Below are 21983 nucleotides of genomic sequence, written 5' to 3' on the forward strand. Positions count from 1 at the left end.
GTTTCCACTCTACAATTCTACAAATGGCTGTACTGTTTTATGGCAAACTCATTTTGATTTTATTTGTGTGGTTATGCTGATAATGTCATTTTGAAGATCAATTTTCCAGTGTTTACATTGTACAACACTGACGTCAGCAAACATATATTAGCTTTTATACAGTTTGACATGCAATAAAATCCCCATCACCTAATCTTTTTTTTCCCACAATGATGCGATGAGATATTACCTTGCACCTGTTAATCATTGTATGAACAAGGGAAACCCCAGTTGAATAACGAAGTTACAAGTCAGCCAATATGTGAATAAGGACAGTATACTCCAATCATGTATTCATTACTGGATGGTAACTGGTGGAGATTTTCATTGCTCCGTTCCTGTCGTCTGTGACTCTCACAGTGCATGTTTATTCAGATCCCCCAATGGTGCTGAATTCCCTGAAGTTGTTTTCTCCTTTTTGAATCACTGTTAGAAAGTTAAAGCCATGGGAGTACTTACAAAGAGCTGGAAACAGAAAGCACTGATGATGCAAATATTATAACCATACTAAGTCATTTTAACGTTCGTGAAAAGTAGTAATGTGATTTCATGAAGGCACAAAGACTGCAGGTGTGACTTTGGGAGGCACAGGACGTCACTCGCTGTCTCACAAATACTGGGAAGCAGCAAGTGGAGTCAAGATCTCTGAATGATTAATTCATTTAATTAGTCCGTCCTGGTTATAGATGATCTGTCTGGCATTTTCTAATGGAAATGAGGTCATTAAACTTATGTAAGAGTACAAAGAGAGACCTAGAGGACGGAGCTTAATGCATTCATTATACATTGTGTTCTCAATTGGAGATGTCACTTTTTAGATTCAACTGCAAATCAGTTCATTATTCATGTTGTATTTTCTGGATGAGGCGCAGTTTTTTATGAAGATAAAAGCATCAAAAATCTAAAATGATCCAATATTTCGCAGTAAAGTTCATTGTTTTTTAAAATATATATCTACAGTGAGCTCATAGGATTTACTCTGGGGTTCAAACAACAACATGAGATTTTATTGGCAGACAGGAATCGGATTACTCGAATCACCCTACACTATAGGCAAAAACAAACAAATGAAAAAAGGCAAGATGACAAGAGGAAGTAGGAGCAACTTGAGTGTGTTGCAACGTTACCGTGAAGACAATCTCTCCGGCCGCCCCCTGATCCAACTGCACCCACAGGTTTTTGCAGCAAAGATATTGAAGCAATCAGTGCGATATCACTCTTGCCATCAGTTCATCCACTTTGAGGAGGCAATAAGACAAATCTGATTCAGCCTGGAGGACGTCTTGGGATTTATGGGGTTGTGAGGATTGAAGTTAATTTCAGTCGGTAAGTAGTGGAGGAAAAAAAACTAGGTTGACCAAGTAAGTCAGATGGGAGCATTTTTCTTCCATACAGGTGGTTTAAAAGTTCAAAGTTGTTAAAACATGAAGTGCTACCCTGCTGTCTACGGATTGCAATGCAATTCAATTTAATGTTGGGATGATGAGGTAGGATAGAGGTTATCCATCAGCACCCTGTCATAGAAAACATGATCAAGATGAGACTCCTACAGGATCTCAGTCAATATCGACTACTACAATGATGTATCAGTCAGTTACGTTGTGACCCCTACTGGACTCACTCTGGTATTGCAGCTGTGTTCAGTCACTAACATTATCAACCACCAGATGGTGTCGTTTAATCACAAGTCACCCAGACAATTTTTTGAAACACAAAAAGGAAGTTGAACATGCATTATAACATGCAATATATACATGTATAATGTATGTGTTTCAAAAAAGTGTTTGAAACACTATATATATATATATATATATATATATATATATATATATATATATATATATATATATATATATATATATATATACATATTCGTAATTGTTTTCACATGGAGCCACACTACCCTCTGAAGGAAGTAGAAGAGGTTGACTATGTCTATCAGAGATCATTTCTGACACTACAGAAGATAAACTATGCTGACTGCCAAGTGCTCCGCCACCCTGCAGTAAACTCTGTCTTTACCTTTAGCTAATATGTATTGACGCACGCACAGAGATCTACTGTACATTCATCTCTGGTGTAGCACTGGTTTAAAATGGCTGTTAAGATGTCTTTCTCTCAGTACATTTTAACCCATTTAGCTGAGTAGGATGCTATCGCTCATCTGATTCCAGCACCCACATCTCTTCCCAAAGTTTCTGTGTTACATACAGGGCATCTTGTTACAGTGCACATCTTGTGTGAGGGTACCGAGAGGGTACATGAAATTCTATCTCCACTATTGTGCAACACAGTGAGAGGATGAGCTCCACTTGATCTTTACAATCAAGGCTAGGTTTTTGGTGTGCACTGTGTATTTGTGTGATAGAGGGAGCGAGAGAGAGAGAGAGAGAGAGAGAGAGAGAGAGAGAATTGAGTTTCACATGTATGTGTATATGTATGTAGTCTGTCTTTCCAGGTCTCTGTGATATTTTGTTGTCGGCTTTGCGGCACCTGAAAGTTGATCACCAGACGTCACTTCGAACACTTACATTTTGCCTGAAATACCTCAACGTATTACACTTAAAGTAGCAATACTTGTGTTTGTGCTGAATCACTTCATTTTGAATTAATATAGTTATATTTCTTATATATTCTTATCCTTTTTCATCCTGAAAGAGGGATTCTTGCTCTGTTGGGATATATGTGTGTGTGTGTGTGTGTGTGTGTGTGTGTGTGTGTGTGTGTGTGTGTGTGTGTGTGTGTGTGTGTGTGTGTGTGTGTGTGTGTGTGTGTGTGTGTGTGTGTGTGTGGAGTCTATAGATGGTGTCCTATGTTGTGCAGATGGCAATGGTCATTTAATTTATTTCATTTCATTTCATTTCATTTCATTTCATTTCATTTCATTTTATTTTATTTTATTTTATTTTATTTTATTTTATTTTATTTTATTTTATTTTATTTTATTTTATTTTATTTTATTTTATTTTATTTTATTTTATTTTATTTTATTTTATTTTATTTTATTTTATTTTATTTTATTTTATTTTATTTTATTTTATTTTATTTTATTTTATTTTATTTTATTTTATTTTATTTTATTTTATTTTATTTTATTTTATTTTATTTTATTTTATTTTATTTTATTTTATTTTATTTTATTTTATTTTATTTTATTTTATTTTATTTTATTTTATTTTATTTTATTTTATTTTATTTTATTTTATTTTATTTTATTTTATTTTATTTTATTTTATTTTATTTTATTTTATTTTATTTTATTTTATTTTATTTTATTTTATTTTATTTTATTTTATTTTATTTTATTTTATTTTATTTTATTTTATTTTATTTTATTTTATTTTATTTTATTTTATTTTATTTTATTTTATTTTATTTTATTTTATTTTATTTTATTTTATTTTATTTTATTTTATTTTATTTTATTTTATTTTATTTTATTTTATTTTATTTTATTTTATTTTATTTTATTTTATTTTATTTTATTTTATTTTATTTTATTTTATTTTATTTTATTTTATTTTATTTTATTTTATTTTATTTTATTTTATTTTATTTTATTGTCTCGTATCTGATTGGTTCGTCGAGATAAAAGGGCGGGCTAATATACACCATTGGCTTATGTGTGGCAGACTCTCTGTCTATTGGTTCCATCACACGGCACTCAGAGAATGCGCTGGCTCTCCCTTCCTGTGTTTCCGCTCTTGGGCAGAGTAAGTGAAAAATCAAGCTCTGAAGACAACGCATTATTTGGGGACTTTTAGTTAGGTCCCATTAACAGGTAAGGATATATATATATATATATATATATATATATATAGTTAGGGGGTTAAGATTTAGTATGTAAACTCAGGAAACTTTCTATCCGTAGTGTTTTACATGGTGGTTTAGCTAACGTTAAACGGCTAGCAACTTGAGTCCACTGCTAGCTGTTAGCTGCTAACTGTTAACCTACTTGTTATCGTTGTGTTGCTGCATCATCAGACAAATGAAACGCTGGCAAGTTACCAAAGTGAGTGTCTCATGAAGCGCTTGGTCTGGCTTTAACTCTTCCTCAGCTAATGTGTGGTACCTTTTCTTCTAAGTCACTATCAACGTGTTTACTGTCAGCGATCACTGTCAGTGATAATCATAAACATGTCAGGAGCGAGTTAGCGAACAAGAGATGGTTCAAACTATTAGATATGCATTTCATCTCAGCTGCCCCTCCCTGTGAGCCTGACAATGCATTTTACAGACGGGGCATCAATACCTTGATTCTCTGTTTGGCTAAGACAATAGCTTCAGTGTTGTTAGGACATACCTTTGGTGTGATGACTCACGCGAGTGTGTAGGGTTAGCTAGTGAAAGGCTGTGGCTCCAGCAGCACTTCTACTTGTTTGACAGGTGTAAGGTCGTTTAGTCGACTCCTTGTTCAATAGCTAACGTGAGGGTTTATATATATATATATGTGTGTGTGTGTGTGTGTGTGTGTGTGTGTGTGTGTGTGTGTGTGTGTGTGTGTGTGTGTGTGTGTGTGTGTGTGTGTGTGTGTGTGTGTGTGTGTGTGTGTGTGTGTGTGTGTGTGTGTGTGTGTGTGTGTGTGTGTGTGTGTGTGTGTGTGTGTGTGTGTGTGTGTGTGTGTGTGTGTGTGTGTGTGTGTGTGTGTGTGTGTGTGTGTGCTCCCAAAGCTAGTTTTGCCCGCAGGGCTCAAGGGTGAATAAAGGGTGTGGTCCAAGTCTGCTTAGGAAAGAGGGGTTTACCCTCAAAGCCTGAAGACAGGGGACCCTCCTGAAGGTGTGCAGCAGGTAACTGAGTGGAATGTCATGGTGACTGCTGCTGACATGGCATTTTTGGTGATACTGCCTACCGTACCAGCCTCTGCAGTGTGCCGTATTGCAGATAAACAGACTCCTCGGCTAGCATTTGTTGGACCTGCATACTTTTCACTGGGCCGTGAGTGCCTGGTTTCACCCTTGGTTTAATGCAGCCACAGCAGTGAATAGCAACTGTCATTAGTTGTTTTTTTGTTTGAAGGCGTGGAAATGGTAACTTTTCTTGAACCTGCGTCATTCATACTCCAGCCCTCGCAAGTCCTTGTTGAGCTGAAAGGCATAACTTGAAATCAGTGTAATCAGTGTGTCTGAAAGGTGAAAACGGGGGTGAGCATAGAAATCATGTGTGATTGTTTGAGAAACGCACCACTTCCTGTATGGCCCTTGCCATATCTGCACAGGAGTCGTATGGACATACACAACACATTTTAGTCTCCTGACACCCATGTTGTCTGATTTTTTTTTTTCTTGTTAATGTATTGCAGTGAACATACCTGAGCGACAGCATGATCAGACCCTCTGTTGCTGGCTCTCTCTCTCTCTCTCTCTCTCTCCTTCCATCTGTTTTCTATCATTTCTGACACTTCCAGGCACCTTAGGAGGCGTAAGATAAAACGGATAAAGGAAAACTGAGTAACTACAGGGGGGAGAGACAGAATAAGACTGTAGAGAGTAGGTGGGAGGAAGTGCACACTCTTGTCCCATGAGTTGCAGAGCTGGGTCATTCTAACTATAGTCTTTCTCTGCGTTGATGGGGCGAGGCTCTATAATAATGCAATAACCAGTCAGTGCTTCCTGTTCATCTCTGAGCTGCAAGTTTTACTTTTCCTCCAGCTTCAGCCCCTTAGATCTAAAACAGTGACCTGGATATTGATTTCAACAGTTATACTTGATGGAGTGTGTTTTTTTTTTTAAAGATGCTATCGGTTATATGATATAAGCAAGAGATATCTGAGATGACGTCTGATATTGTATCACACACTTAACATTTCACTTAAAACATTTCACTTAAAAACATTTTTGGGGTGGTGGGGATGAAAGAGATGGAAACGGATGTTTTACGTTTCACTTTTCTATTTCTTGATATCTAAAAGAACGTGGTCAGTATTTTGCCCATGAAAGAAACCAGGAGAAACAGATTGTTAGCCCTACTCACAGCGTATTTTGGTCTTTCATGCACACATACAGTGGATATATATATATATATATATATATATATATATATATATATATATATATATATATTATTTTTATTTTTATTTTTATTTTCTTCTGCAAAGGCTTGGTTTAACCTTTTTAATGTGACCATACGTCTTTTGGTCTTGCTCAAATCTGCCAGGTATTCATCACATGAACTTGACCACTAAACATCTAGCCTGTCAGGTGAACTTAAATCATGATATTTGTGGCTTTGTCCTTTGTGCAGTCCTCAGTAATATGTTTATGTTCAAAAGTAGCGTGACTGCACTGGTCAGTGCGAGGAAGGTGTTTGTATTATTGGCTCCTAGCCATCTGTTGTTGTCTTGAAGGATTAGAAGAGAGGAGAGGGAGGAAGGAATCAATCAGATTGGACTAATGGATCCTCTGTGTCTCTACTACCCATTGCCATCATTATCCCTGTCCGCATGCTCCATTACTCTTCTGTCCGCACGCCCCCAAAAAAAAGTACCGTGCGTGTGTGTGTGCGCGCGAGTGCGACTTAACGCTTATTTATCCTCACCTTACGTCTTCGCTTTTTCCAGATCATCTTTTCATATGTTCTCCCTCCTCAGCAAATATTTGACTTGTGTGGCGGGAAATGAATGGCGTTGGACCTGGATGTGACGGCTTTTTTGGCAGAATACATCAAAGTCTTCACTTTCACATAATCACAGTAAAGCCTTTATGCGTTTTTCGTGCCCCAGGACGTCTCGGTGTTTATTATGAAAGATGACCAAAACTCCTCTTTCCAGAAACATCTGACCAGACGTCCTGCGTTTTTGTTGTCTCTGGGCCAGATTTTAATATCCATTTATATTGTTCCACTAACACATTGGCTTAGCTTCGTTGCAGCGTGAATGGCTGATCACCTTCCTCCCAGTAAGGTGTGATAATAATACCCTGCAGGAGCCGTGCACTACTAATTATTACTGTACTGACTCTGTTTTCCAGATTCAGATTTAACTATGCCCAGCGGAGCGTTGGGGCATTTATTTTGTTGCTCGTTACATTCATACAATTTTTTATTAAAGACATCGGTGTTGACATTTGGGCCCTGCTTCGTCTGCCGGCTCTCAGGCTGGCAAATGTCCCCGCTATGACTATTATAATAATCAGAAATAAATGTGAGTAGTTGTAGTGGTGTAATGGAGGAGGTGATGGGAAGAATTAGTCCAGCACAGAGCCTGGATTGTGGAGAACTGAACAGTGGGAGACAGAGAGTGTCTGACTCTGAGGGAATTCCTCTAAACTGGATAAATCATTCAGGCAGCTCCGGGGAAATGGCCGTAAAAGTTGAAAGAATCCTCGGCTAAACCAGAGTTAAAGCACAAGTTGTTTCTCCCTGCTGTAATGAGTTCAGAGACGGTGCTGTATCTCACAGTTGACATGAATCAGTAAGACTGGTGCAATGTTCCAGCAAGTTACTAATTGTTGTACCAGTATTGTCTGTATTTGCACGAACGTTTATGTTTTGTTATTATAGCGTGAGCAAGCCGTTTGGGGAAAGTAAGTTTGAGTGTGTTTACAGTGTCGGGGTGTGTGAGCGACTAGGACGGAAGCCATCTGTGGAGTCCTGCAGGGAATCTCGAAATCACGAGGTCATTAAGTGGTCGTCCGTAGCGTGGGAGAGGGAAGAGAAGGCTCTTCGTTTTGTTTGACAGGGTACACACTCACTCCCTCACTTATCTGAGCTTTATTTAATCTTCACTGGGGTGCATCTACTTACAGTTTACTCCAGTATTTTCTTGCTACTGTTGCAATTTCCCTTTATTTTCTGGCCCTTAGTCCCTAGAAGGAAAATGCATACATGCATTTTCATATCCAGGAGAATGAGCTTCTTGTGCTTCTTCTTGGTGTTTTCCAAAGTTAGGGTGTTGACAAGAGCAGTTGGTGATCCTCATGGGAGTGGTCAGGTGATTTGTATGAGCCTGAGAATGTTCTTATTTTGCTCCAGCTGTGTGTGTGTTGCATCATCGCAAGGCCTCCTTATCCAGCCCAGCTGTGATCAACTATTGTTTCCCAGCGATAAGATGAACAATGTATATTTCAATTTCGATATATTGCTATTACTCATATTGCTATTGCATTGATTTAGTCAGGTACATTAAAATGCATCCCACGCCCCGTCATCATGACTGTTTTCCTTGTGTTGGTCCTCAGGAAGCCGCTCCCTGGTCTGGAGCAGTGAGCTGGAGAGGGAACGTTGTGGCTGCGGTCTGTTGTTCAGTGTTGCTTAGCGAGCCACAGCTGGCACCATGGCGTTGTCATTCAAGAAGGACCTGGAGAAGTACAAGGACCTCGACGAAGATGAAATCCTCAACAAACTGTCGGCGGAGGAGCTCAAACAGCTGGAGACGGCACTGGAAGAGATGGACCCTGAGGTCAGGACTCAGTGAGGGTTGGAGGCGCTCCAGGGCTCTTTAGTGGGAGGGAGAAGGACAATAAAAACAGTATTTCATCCACTCAAATACAATCTTTGCAGCGATAATTAACTTTCTCAAATAAGGGACACAGCTACAATCTTGGACATGCTCCAGTTTTCACAAAAAATATATATATTATTCCACACAATCATAACTTAATTTCATGGGATATGTTGAACATCACACATTAAAATCCAAGGGTGGATTTGTCCACCCTTGGATTCTCTGTCAGCAGGCTGCCAAGTGTTTGTGTGTTTATTTGGGAGTTTTTCCGCCTTTTGTTCACGTCAATCAAGTTTTGTGTATTTTGTTCATCATATAGAAGGCATACAGGTGTTTTAACAGCTTAAAATAACCTCATCATTTCAGCATATACCCGTTATCCACCTCTATAGTGAGTGTATTGAAGTCCTCTAGGTCTAAAGTGTCTCCTCGTCTCCTCTCCTCAGAATGCTCTTCTCCCAGCGGGCTTACGTCAGAAGGACCAGACGGCTAAGGGAGCTACCGGGTCATTTAACAGGGATGGCCTTCTGAAGTACCTGGAGAAGGAAGCCATGGATTACAAGGACAGAGACGATATACTGTCCTTCACTGGGGAGAGAAAAGGTGTGTGTTTGAGTATTTACTATTTTAAAACCTCCTCATTTAAAGTACTTTCAATGAACCTCAATCCCGATAGGTCAGGTACAAATCAATGCAGACAACGTTGAGTGTTTCCCCTCAGCGAGGGCGTGTCTTTACAGTGTTTACAGTGTAACGTAGTGCATCACGCCTCCCTCTCATTAGGAGCGTCATTAGTGCTGCGCTGTCACCTGTTAGTGACGTGTTCCTCATGGGATGAGCTCTCTGTTTGTGCCTGCATCAGCAGGACGAACACGCAGCGGTAATTACTATTCTGCTGTCTAAAGCCGGTGTTATTAATGCATGTCTGCTCTTATGCAACATACAGCAGTGTGGGGGAGGTGTTTTTGTACCAGGGGACTGGAGGCAGTGAGTGTCAAAGGAATGAGTCCCTCTGTTTATTGATGTTAGTCCAGTTCAGTTTGCAGACTAGACGTTAGTAAACCTCGACTTGTGCTCAGGCTAGGGCTGGGCGATATGGCCTAAAAAAAAAATCTCCGATTTTTTTACAAAAAATCCGATTCACGATTTAAATCGATTTTTTTCCCCCAAAATTTTTTGCAGATGACAGAAGCTGTTGAAAACATTTTTTTCTTTTATTTTGTGATGATTTTCCCAAGTAGGTTGATAAAAATAAAGTGCAAACAAAACCTGAACATTGTAGAAAGGTGCCTGTAGTATACAAAAAGTATTTGGTCACTCTTTTGTTTGCCTGAATCATTTAAATATAAAATTAAATTAAACATAACATTAAATGGCATTAAATAGTAGCCTTCCATTGTAAACAACTGTGCAAATGTAACTTTTTACAGTAAGCTTTTCTAACTGAATACACTGATACAAACACAGCATGAAATAAAATGTATGTGACCCTTTAACATTCACATTTTCAAAAGTGCAACATCTGATCTAACATCAACATAACATATTTTGCACAGTAAATAAGTGCATGTAAACAAAATCAAGTGCATTCACAACATAACCAACAGTATTAAACAGTAGTGCATGTTTTTTCTAAATATTTTTTGCCAGGAAGACAAGCCTGTCTACTACCTCTGGCTTCAGGCATGCACGGTGGCATGTAACAATGCCCCCCCCCACACACTGAAAAGCCTCTCAGAGGGGGCACTTGTAGCTGGCACAGAGAGGTATTTCTTTGCTAAAGTACTTAGCCTTGGAAAGTTAAGTTGGTGACGCTTCCACCAGTCAAGTGGATCGGTGTCTGGGTCAACCTGCTGGACCACAGGTCAGTTGTTGCGGAGTAGAATGACATCCCCTCCAGCTCCGCAGAGATCCTTTGGCGTGTACTATTGTACAGCCGAGGCAAGGCAACGTCAGAAAAATGTTTACGGCTTGGTAGCACGTACCTGGGGTCCAAAGCTTTGAGACGGTGAATAAACCCCGGCTTTTCCACGGTGTATATGGGCACCATATCTTTTGCGATATACATCGCGACTGCATCCGTGATGGCTTTCCACCGGGCACTCTTCTGCTCATGCGGAGTACAGTTGGTGAATGTCTCCAAAATGCTGGGTTGTTGTTGTGAGGTGGCGGCGGCGGCGGCGGTGACATTGTTTTAGTTTGTAAACAATGCGCGCGCACTCTACTACGGGAACCCAACGGGGGGGAGGGGTGGGGGCGATTTTCTCGATTTTCAATAAAACACATCGCCTTAAAGCACACATTCGAATTAATCGATTAAATCGATTTATCGCCCAGCCCTAGCTCAGGCTCACGTTTTCCTCGGACAAAACTATGCAAACCAGAGCCGAAGGCCTTATTTGAATGGCAGGGATGCGTGCAGAGGTGCATACTGTGAGTCCAGCTGTGCAACTTTGTCTCATGCCCGTAACGATGTCCTAATGCCACATAACTAACCTTTTCTGTAACAGCGGTTGCATGTGATACTCAGTTATATAATCAGGCTTTTTTTATAGCAATTGAAGTTGTAAAAATAACCATGGCCTTGGATGTGGGATGCTTCACCATTACAACAGTCTGCGATATCTGCCAGTAGTCTACCTAGGGGAGAATGAAATGGTCTTTTGTCACAACTCAGTAGGGGTGTCACGGATCACAAACCTCACGGTTCGGTTCGGATCACGGTTCAGGAGTCTCGGTCCGGATCATTTTTCAGATCAACAAAGAAAAGGGGAGGAAACAAATATAACTTTGCTTTCCATTTATTAATTAAAGAACTTCCAGAACACTTAAATCAAAGAACTTTGGGCGATAGTCTTACATGAAAACAAAAATATTGAAGATGTCCAATTTGAAACAAAATGAAATAAATAAATAAAAATAAAACATTCAAGAATACTCAATTCTGATATCCTCGTCCTTTCATCAACACTGAAAGAAAGAAACAGCTAGTGAGCTAGCTTCCACTGTTTACACTGAACTGCTCGGCAACAACTTGGGTCTGTGTTTACTTCCTGTCAGGTTATGCCATTCAAATACCCAATAATGTTTACCATTACTGTGACATTATTTTCAAAAAGATGAGAATATCTCCGTTCTCTGGGGAGAGGGTCGACCTTTCTGTGGTGACTGGAATATTATTGGGCCTGTCTAGCTTCACTCTGATACTTCTGTCAGCACCTGAACCAGGTGTGTGTGTGTGTGTGTGTGTGTGACTCTCACAGAGGGGGCGTGTCTACAGCACCGGACTAAGAATCACTCCGCCGTGGTGAAAGCAGTCAGTCTTTTCCTTCTCATAGAGGCCTGGAACAGCTTCATACTGAAGTGGGTGCGTGAGTGGATTTCGTAGCGTGGCTCAAGCATTTTAACCAGATTTAGAAATCCTTTGTTTTCTACACCGGAGTGTCCCCGTCGCTGACAGACGGGATGGTGTCTCTTCATAAGTGTGGACATGCCGATGTTTTGCCGTTGTCGTGTGTCTCTCTTTAAATAACGCCGACATACCGTAACGCTTTGTCCACCACCCTCATCCGTCATTATATGTTACAGGGAAGACAAAATGCTCCCAAACTTGCGACTTAAATGACGCCACGGCTTCTGACGTTCCTCCGCTCGCCATGACTTCACCGTTAAATGCTTCTAAGCTGCTCCGTTCACGTGAACACACTACTGCTTTATATCTGTTCACTGACACTCTGCATTGATATCCGGGGACTTGTTACTTGAAAAGGAACAGCAGCAGGAGAACTTTATTACACACTGATGATTACACTGTAAAAAAAAAATACTCGATTGATCCGCGGTTCACAAGTGATCCGAACCGTGAGGGCTGATCCGAACCGTGAGGGCTGATCCGAACCGTGAGGGCTGATCCGAACCGTGAGGGCTGATCCGAACGGATCACGGATCGATCCGTGACACCACTACAACTCAGTAGATGTCATGTGGCAAGACTCACAGAAAGGTGACATAATCACCGACCGCTCATCCGGATGGGATCGATGTCGCTGTCAACGAAATAACCCGATCTTCTCGAGAGAAACCAGTTGTGCTCAAACAGGTTTTAAGACATACTTGTGGTAACCTTAGTCACTTTCTAGAAGAGAGACAACGGAAGCTGGTTTAAGTGACAGTGTGACACACAAACAAAGTGAGAAGTAGAAACATTACTTGGCTGAAACTATTGTCCAGAGGAATTTCTTTTGTTGGATCTCAAGAGATCTGAAAGTTACTCCCTCACTGGAGAGGAAACATGGAGCTGACATCTTCCCCCTGGCCTGTTAGGAATTATACTGTGTGTGTGTGTGTGCACGCCCTATGACAACATGGAAAACTCAAATCACTGTGGTGGTTCTGTGGAATGTAGCTGATTCTCTTCCCCTTGTTAAACTCAACCCCCTGCTGATAAATTGTGTGTGTGTGTTCAATAACACACATTTCAGAGGAAACCGGCCTGCTTGAATGCCATGGCAACCATTGCAGCCTTTTAACCACTTAGTTATTATATTGGGTCAGTTTCTCTTATTGTATTCTATAATCCATTGTTCAATCCTTAATGTCCTTGGATGTTTAGGAACATTATTCACATTAGGAGGTTCTGGCTGGATGCCGGTTGAAGTTGTTGAAGGAAGACGTACAAATTGTGTTTTAACGGGCACAGTTGACTTTACTCGTCATGTGTAATAATACTTACTTGTTGCGCTAGTTGGAGCATTCACAGCATGCTTCTGTTCAACCTTGTGTCTGTTGAGGTTGTTGTCGTTGGCATTCGTAGCCGTGTGTAACGGAACGGGTACAGCAAAGGCAATCAATCACTTACTGCAGATTTGCTGCTCAAGTGTTATAATAGTTCAAATTTTCAGGATTACTCCGGTTGATTGCATCATATTTTTGACATTTTCAACTAATTTCTAAATGCGGTCAACAAAGCCACGGGTTAGCAAAACTTATTTGGAAGAGAAAACGAAACTGTTAACTATAAACACCAATGAGAGTTTAGAGACAATCGTCTGGGTTCAGCTGACCCATCTCACTTGCTGTAGTTGTATGTAAACAGTTTTTTTGTGCAATGAGGGATGCTTACCTCTCATTTTGTGCTGTTATCTTTTGTAAACAAAACAAAACAACTTCACAGTACTGCTTTTGCATCCATAGCAGTACTGTGGTGATTTTTCAGCCAAATGGCAGCCATGATATATACGCTTAAGGCATTGCTTGTGTGAATGAGAAAATCTCCCATGACTAAAGAATCTCTGTACTCCAGTTACAGGCAGACACTGTGTTATCAACATGCCTATAGCCCTAATAGTACAACATGAGCCCCAATGTACTCTCCTCATTCAGTCCATGATATACGCTCTTCAGGAATCCTACAGATGAAGAATTTGGGGCCGTCAGTCTTTTGGCTCTGTATGTTTTTTGGGCCCCTGACGGGCTAAATGTCGCTCCGGAGGGACTGGCACAGGATGCTGCCTGATGACTGTATTTTACTGTTTACTGGCTTTCAGGAAGTGCCAGAGCACCCCCCCCCCCCCCCCCCCCCCACTCTGGACCCTTTTGAACAATTTGACTGGCTTGAAAAGGGGGGAGGGGGGGTTCTAGGGGTGTTTTTGTTGAAGGAGACAGACTCATAGAAGCGACTGGCACCCTGGACTGGTCTTTCCGTCAAGTGCAAGTGTTTAGATTAGACTCCAGTCATTGTTCCATAACTTCCTTCATTCTTTCCGTCTCTTCCCTCCGTTACTATGGCAATACCAAAGTTGTCAGGCTGTCATGGCTGCTCTGAAATGCTGATGTTTGGGGAATGCTGTGTAAAATAACAGGGGGCCTGGACTTGTTGCAACTTGACTTACACACATACATGTGTACACACACACACACACACACACACACACAGTTGCTTTACCTGGGACTGTGTCCATTTACTTGTAGGCACACACACACACAGCACTTTGTAGTCATGCAGTCTCACGATTGTTGCACAAGGCAAGAGGATAGCAACGACTGAAGGAAAAGAACAAGTCACAATAACAGACTGGTAACAGTTTGATGTTTTTATAGAAATTGGAGGTTGTGTAACGCCTCATAAAACCTTCACCCATGCACCAGTTTCTTCTGTCAAGTAATTTCTTGCCTGCCCTATTTTTATGGAGGCTGAATGATGATGTAAACAAATTCTCCATTCCTTCTCTCTCCATAGGTAAAGCATTTATTCCGAAGCAGAGACCGATAGAAACACGCCAGGAAGAAGTCACAACCCTCGATCCAGAACTAGAGGAGGCCCTATCCAGCGCCACAGATACGGAGCTGTGTGATCTAGCAGGTAAGAATGAATAAACACCTTTTGAGAAAGCCAAGAAGTCGTTGTTTAAAGGCTTAAAAGCACATTACTCTGTATGAAGGTTTCTTTGAAGAGGAAGATGTTGTAGTCGAAACACAACAGTCTGCTGGGACAGTTAAACACAAGCTCCTTTCATGAACGGGCTTACTGAGATGGTTACCTCTCATTCACTGATCCCTGAAGAACACATGCGTTCACACTGACTCCTCACAGCTGCTGATGGTCTGCTTTTGTTTTGCAGCGATCCTGGGTGTTCACACGCTGGTCACCAGTAGCCAGACATACGATGCTTCTAAAGACGGTTACAACAGTAAGTACAATCGGAGAAGTTGACCATAGAAATAGAATTGAAAATTTAACTGTTTTCTGTGGTCATTTGACTAGTACAAAAAATGACAATTGTTTGTTGTCATGGTGGCAACATACGTCAGTGGGGCCGTAAAGTGTCGCAGCGCGCCGAAAAAAGAGACGCAGCTCCGGAGATGGATGGCTGGCTAGTAAGCTACGTAGCGCGGCCTATCTTCGCAGTGAAGCGGAAGGACTGTTGGACACAAAGCTGCTGTTGGACACCAGCCAACTGTTCTGATCAATTTCTGTTACCGTTGCAGCATTTAAGCATGGTGGACAAAGCCACCTAGCTAGCTAACTAGCAGACAGCTGGCTAGTTAGCTAGCTTGCTTCCACCATGCTTCAATGCTACACTAGTTACAGAACATAGCAAAGTGCTGTTCTTGTGCTCTAACAAAAGCATATGGATGAAGCATTAACTTACAATTTTAAATTGTATTAATTTTCTCTCTGTGCTTCTTAAAGTTACTGCTCGTTTTAGTCGTCACTGCTAATCTTCTCCTCAGTGAGTCAGCAACCTGCCTTAAGTCAGTTTAGTTGATGTGACTGGATACAGCATTGGAGGCGGCTCGCTGTTCATTCCTATGAAAGTTGCTCTGTGGTGCCCGACGCAAAAGAAAATTTGACTTCAGAGAATATAGTTCAGGTGTAATTACCCGGATGCTCGAGCGTGTCCTTGAACCCCGCCTCCCTGCACTTGGTCCAGCCTCGTTCTTGGGCTCATTTACATGAGGGGAGGAAGGAAAAGAGCTCTGGGTCTGGATCAGTATCTCTACCTCTGCCTGTGTGTCTCTTCTAGATGTGGTCAAAGGGGAGAAGATGAACCCAGTGTTTGATGAGCCTCCCAATCCCACCAATGTAGAAGAAACTCTGCAGCGGATAAAAAGCAATGACAGCTCCCTAACAGAGGTCAACCTCAACAACATCAAGGTACGCAGAAACGCAAGCTTTTCAGAGCCTCAGGGTGTGCATATGCTCGTCTATTCCTGGACTGATGACGGCGTGTCTTTTGGTGTTTTTTTCCAGAACGTTCCAATTCCCACGCTGAAGGACTTCGCTAAAGCCATGGAGAAGAACACGCACGTCAAGAAGTTCAGCCTGGCAGCAACACGGAGTAACGACCCGATTGCTGTGGTGAGAGGGAGTGGCTTGTGGGCTTTTATTTGGCTTTGTTGACACCTGACAGCTCCGTATTTACGTCCTTGCTTTATTTCCTCCTGTCAGGTGTTCAGTGAAATGCTACGAGAGAACAAGACGTTGCAAAGTTTGAACTTGGAGTCCAACTTCATTACCGGGACAGGGGTGCAGGCTTTGGTTGATGCGTTGCGAGACAATGACACCCTCACAGAGATCAAGATAGACAACCAGGTACCAGCTGCTCTTATACAGATATTCATGAAGTTCACTAAATCCCCGTGGAATTAAAGATTATGACGATAAAGTATCTTTTGTATTATTTTTCATCCAGGGTCAGTGTAGATGATTACAGGGAACTTGTGACTGAAGAAGTCTTTGCACGCTTCTGAATAAAATGGAGGCTAAAGTAGTAGAAAATGTTATTGTTGTGCATTTAGAGAAAATGCCAACCAACACGAACCTCTGCCTGAGTAAAAGACGGGCTGAGTGTTTCCAGTAGTGGGAAAGACGTTAAAGCATTTCCCTGTGCTACAACTCTTGGGCCTGACTTACTGTTGTGGAGGGTCTCAATCTTCCTCACACGAGGGAGGGCCGCTGAATACGCTCCACAGAGAGTCGCTTCGATAGTAAAATCTACCATAAACTGATTTACAATCAAAAGTATTTAATCCTACTGAAGCTAGTACAATTACAAAGTGAAGTACACTACTAACAGAATATATAATAATACGGTCTGCGCGGAGAAGCAAATCACTCGCGTCTCAGCCTGGAAAACACAGCTGTCCCCACGTTGAGACGAGAGAAAAGAGACTGAATCCTTTCTCCGCACTTCCTGTTCAGTTTGAAATCCCCTCCCATATTGTCCATCTTAGTTCCTATTGGCTAACTCCAGCAGACTCCTCCTGGCGTCAGTCTGCTGAAGACCCTCGCACGGGTGTGACCTGAAAATGCCTGTCTAAAAATCTCTGTGTCCCTACGCTACTCTTAAACATACTATATTAAAGATAAGGATTTGCAACTTTTGGCAAAAACTTCACACGTTTTACAAGCATAGATGGTACTCCCCAAGTACTTGCTATCATTTTAATATCCACCTCTAAAGGTGCTACAAATTCCACTAAGAAACACTAACTTTAAATTCTAAAACACTCCTATAATTATGAATCTTCTAATTATTAATTATAAAACACTTCTAATTATGATTTCTTAAAGCACACTTCTAAACCTAAATTTCCTACACTGTTATAGTCTTTAAACCAGGGGTCTCAAACTCCCGGCCCACGGGGTGAATGCAGCCCGCCACGTCATTTTATGTGGCCTGCGAATCCGCCAGCAAAAAATAAAAATAAATTTATTTAAAGTTAGACTTTCATAATAACAATATCCCCATAGTCGAAATTATGAGATAGAAAGTCATAATTCTGAGATAGAAAGTCAAAATGAGAGATACTTAAACACAGAAGCAGCTCTTTGGCTGGTTACTGTACATTTGAAATGGAAATGTATTGTGAGAACATTGAAGACTACTTTAAACGTGGCTTTAAAACACATGAAATACTTCACGTGGGATTGTGCAAACGCACAATGCTGATGTGGCCCGGAGTGAAAATGAGTTTGAGACCCCTGCTTCAAACCAAAGTGAAGTTCTGATAAGTGTGTGTGTGTGTGTGTGTGTGTGTGTGTATCTCAGAGGCAGCAGCTGGGTACTACCGTAGAGATGGAGATTGCTAAAATGTTGGAAGACAACAACAGCGTCGTGAAGTTTGGCTACCACTTCACCCAGCAAGGACCTCGCTCCAGAGCTGGCGCAGCTATCACCAAGAACAACGACCTGGGTATGACACACACACACACACACACACTCATTTGAGATTTGTTCAAACTTGCAAAAACTGGGTGACTCGTTGCCCATTACGTTATCTTCCCCCCGGTATATCGCTCTCTCTCTTTGGAAGAATGAGTCACAACAATTCCAACATGTCTGCCGTTCATCAGTCTCTACAATGTTGTTGTTTTTTCCACGTCCGTCCACAGTGACGACCGTCTGCTCTCTTTTAGTTCCCCGTCCTGTCAGAGTCGAGGTAGCACAGGTCTGGTGCATGGGTGTGACTCTTAAGTGTGCCAGTGCATCGAAGTGTTTGACTGAATTAACAGTACGGACATTGACACGGTGTGATCACGCAGCTTTGAGAGTGACGACATCTCACTTCTTGTTTTTCTGCACACGCTGACACCTGCTGTTGAAATGGGTCTAAAAATGTGACCGCTGAGCTCGTGAGGAGTCACTTGGTGTTTCCACGATAAACTAACAGGCCTGCGTAGGCTGTGTAGCATGTTCGCAGTTGTTCGTTCGTACGTTCTTTACTCCGTCAATCAACTGATTTTGTGAAAAAGTAAAAAAGACAAATCATGCATTTTGCTGTTTTTCATTGTACTTTTCCTCTTCAGTCCGCAAAAGGCGAGTGGAAGCGGACCTGTAGGGACGGAGCCCCACCTGCCTCCCACCCAATCCTCTTGTTTCATCTCACCATGTGGAATACTCTCCAGCGATGCCCTGGTCTCATCTCACTGTGTGGAAACTTAAGTCTTGTGCCAAACTGTGGGGCAAGGCGCGCTCAACCGCAACATACATCTGAGAAGAAGGGAAATAACTGGAATTACCCTCCCCCATTTACATGTTCATACTTATGGTTATTATTATATTGTTATTGAAGGTGTAAATTGGATTAGCTTTTAGTAATTTTGTTTTTTTTGCACCTTTATGTGATCTGTCCAGACTTTTAATTTTTTTTCTTCCTTTTCTACGACGCTATAATCATGTGGAATAAACATGCACATTACCAAGTAACAGACACAACAATAACCGCTGAGTGGAAACAATAACTAACATTGAGGGAGCCCTGTATACAGTGGTAGTTTGAGGCCGAAGCTCCCAGAGGAACACCTGTATCACGAACTAGCAGAATTTGACATCAGATCGTTAGAGACGGCTCTCAAGTTGATGTTGACGTCGGCATCGGGAAGAGACGGGAAGCAAAGTCAGACCGGTCTGTTAGAACCACAGCTTACTGGCAGAATGCTGACGGTCATGTGATCAGATCACCATTTATTGGGGTGGCCTTGTAACGCCGGCTTGACTTGTGTGTGTGTTTTAACGGTTAAGTCAGCTGCTGGCTCACCCTCTTATGTGAAACGAATACTGTACGCAGCAGTGCATAGTGTTTTTTTATATATCTAAACCCGTTTAATCTAACCGAACATCTTGTTTTCATACGGTTCAAATTCTGATGGTGGTTATTCTGATCACTTTTTTTTCCCTTAACAGGAAGTTATAAATAGGTCTGGATATTTTGTGTCCAGTCAAATTGGGATTGTACTGTAAAAGTGCTCAACACACAGGGTTCCTCTGATGCTTCGCCATGCCAAAGACTAACACAAGCAGTGCTGAGAGTGTCGATATGTAAGCGGTTCGGGTTTTGGCTTCGTCAGTTATTTCCTCGCAGTATACAAAGCAGCAACGATCAAGAATCTTTTTAGATCACATCATGCCATTACACTTTGTGTTATTTGCCATTTATAGCACAATGATCAGCAAGTAGTTCCCGGAAAGTTCACTGAGATCGGCAAACACTTTTTCTGTCTTACCTCCCAGGTTTGCGACTACTTTGTGCAATGTTTTTATGAACTGCATCTCCTCTTCTTAAATTTCACCTCGCACACCCTCGGTCACACTGTCACTGTCGCTCAGCAGCATCTCAGCAGTAGCATGTCAGTCATTATGTAACGGATAACGACATGCTCTGCGTGCCTCACACTGAACTTCCTGAGGTGCACTGACCTGCTTGAGATGGGTTTAACGGGACTAATTCAGGATTACTTGAAACTTGTATGTGGAGTTTTATGTGTAATAGGAACAATATGCTGGCATCAACGTCACTCGTGAACATCGTGTTTCTATCGACCAAAAATAGTTCTTTCATCCTAACAGCCTCGCATTCCTTGGACAAGAATTGTACGGCTGAGTTCAGCACGTTGGGTTTTTATGTCTGTGTACTTCGTCCGCGGTCATATCTGCTCGTATTTCTTCTTGGACCTTTTTGTTTTCACATTCCTGTGCTTTGCCGGTGGACAGTCAGCTAAAGTGGAAAACTGCGTCTTTGCCTGGGCTTGATACGAATATTCTGTGATTCATAATGTGTATATTAATTGTAAAATGCCATCTCAAAATACAAAGTGAGCACACACATTTAAGTTTCTACAAAACTGCGATTCTTTTTTTTATTTTTTTTTTACTTTAGATCAAAACCCAGGTTTAGACTTAAAATAAGGAATATGTATAAAACCACAAGACTGGTGAAACGCACTGCTGAATATACGATATCCTCAATAAATGTTTTTACATACTCAATCTGCCCTTCTGTGCAGTTATTTAATGTATTTGTGTTAACACGGCATATATTATCTGTTATATCTATACATCTATATCTACATCTGTTTAAAGTTTCATGAATATCTTATCTATAAAAAATAAAGCTATATTTTTTAAAAACTGCACACGGTCCACTTTTGGAAAATGTCCGTAGATTTCAACATGTGAGTTTCATCAGCAGATGGAGTTTCCTCAGTTGACTGACTCCATTCGCTGATCAAAGCGTTACAATGTTTGTTAAAGATCCACAAGTAGTTCAAGGAAGTGAACCTTGAGTTCTATGTCGTGCTGCTCTTTCTCTCCAACAATGGAACTTCAAGCGCCACTATTTTGTAGATCTCTTGTGTATTTAGAAAGAGAGGTTTTCAAATCGGCACTAAATGCAGTAAAGCCGAGGCTCACGGGAATGTCATTAGTTTAGCAGGTCGTCTGACCAATAGACGCGTGTGCGACCGCGACCGCTGAAGATTTAAAGCTGGTTGTGGCCAAATCTCAAGTTCAAATACACGGTGTGTTTGGTTTGGGATGTACTCTAGGTGGTGTACGTATGCACCCTTTAATCAGATCCAGTTTTTCAGATTGTTTGCACATGCTGGAGAGATGATGTCATGTGCATGACTCATCCCTCTCTGGGTTTCCTGTGCGGTTGAGCTGCTGTCAGAGAGAAACTCTGCAGTGCTGGCAGTGGACTGTGGCCGCAGTGAATGACTCCAGTGTTTCCACTCTGTGAGAACAGAGGATGACGAGGAGCAGCAGGTTTAAGACGTGTCTGTTAATCACACCAGAAGGGACAAAAAAAAAAAAAAACAGAATCTCACAGTGAAATATACAGTTGTGTGCTTATGTAAGTACAGTACAACTGTTCCCTCAGACCATGACTATTAATCGGCACTGCTCCTCCGCATTCGGAAAAAAATAGACGATAACCAACAGCTTCTAGTCCATGTCTTTGTTGGAGGTTGATGTCCAGAGAGCACTGCCATAAATAGGATGCCATGTTAGTTTGATGTAGAAGAGAAGCCTTATTAATGGGTCACCTAAAACCACTCCTCTCCAAACAAGGAACCAGCTCATAATGGCATAAACTGTCAAGTATCAGTAACTGAAGTGGATGATATTCTCCTTGGCATGGGCAGTCGGATGAGATGCGATGTTATCGCGGCTGCTGGTCAGGAGGTCTGATTAGGTGTAGCTCAGGCAATGATGCTGAC

At 41.4% G+C, this 21983-nt stretch overlaps 1 protein-coding gene across 2 annotated transcripts; it reads left to right on the forward strand.

Moving 5' to 3' along the window:
- The first annotated feature begins 3740 nt into the window (after positions 1-3740).
- tmod2 (tropomodulin 2) lies at positions 3741-20751 on the forward strand. 2 transcript variants are annotated; one of them, XM_079295221.1, is made up of 10 exons: positions 3741-3820; positions 8214-8434; positions 8926-9082; positions 14718-14840; positions 15100-15168; positions 16006-16136; positions 16233-16340; positions 16431-16574; positions 18034-18178; positions 18792-20751. In XM_079295221.1, exons 2-10 carry the CDS (start codon positions 8309-8311, stop codon positions 18821-18823), a joined length of 1035 nt encoding a protein of 344 aa, XP_079151347.1. In that variant the 5' UTR covers positions 3741-3820; positions 8214-8308; the 3' UTR covers positions 18824-20751. The 2 variants fall into 2 exon arrangements, with proteins under 2 accessions (XP_079151347.1, XP_079151348.1); XM_079295222.1 differs by lacking the exon at positions 3741-3820 and adding an exon at positions 4716-4826.
- Positions 20752-21983: the final 1232 nt, after the last annotated feature.

Source organism: Melanostigma gelatinosum (assembly GCF_949748355.1).
Source record: "Melanostigma gelatinosum genome assembly, chromosome: 2".
In the NCBI taxonomy this organism is placed as follows: Eukaryota; Metazoa; Chordata; class Actinopteri; order Perciformes; family Zoarcidae; genus Melanostigma; species Melanostigma gelatinosum.

Excerpts from the sequence above, each read along its gene's own strand:
- tmod2 (XM_079295221.1), top strand. The coding sequence starts at position 8,309 with ATGGCGTTGTCATTCAAGAAGGACCTGGAGAAGTACAAGGACCTCGAC. Across the intron at positions 16,341-16,430 it reads GTAACGACCCGATTGCTGTG|GTGTTCAGTGAAATGCTACG; the intron begins GTGAGAGGGAGT and ends TCCTCCTGTCAG. Across the intron at positions 18,179-18,791 it reads CACCAAGAACAACGACCTGG|TCCGCAAAAGGCGAGTGGAA; the intron begins GTATGACACACA and ends TTTCCTCTTCAG.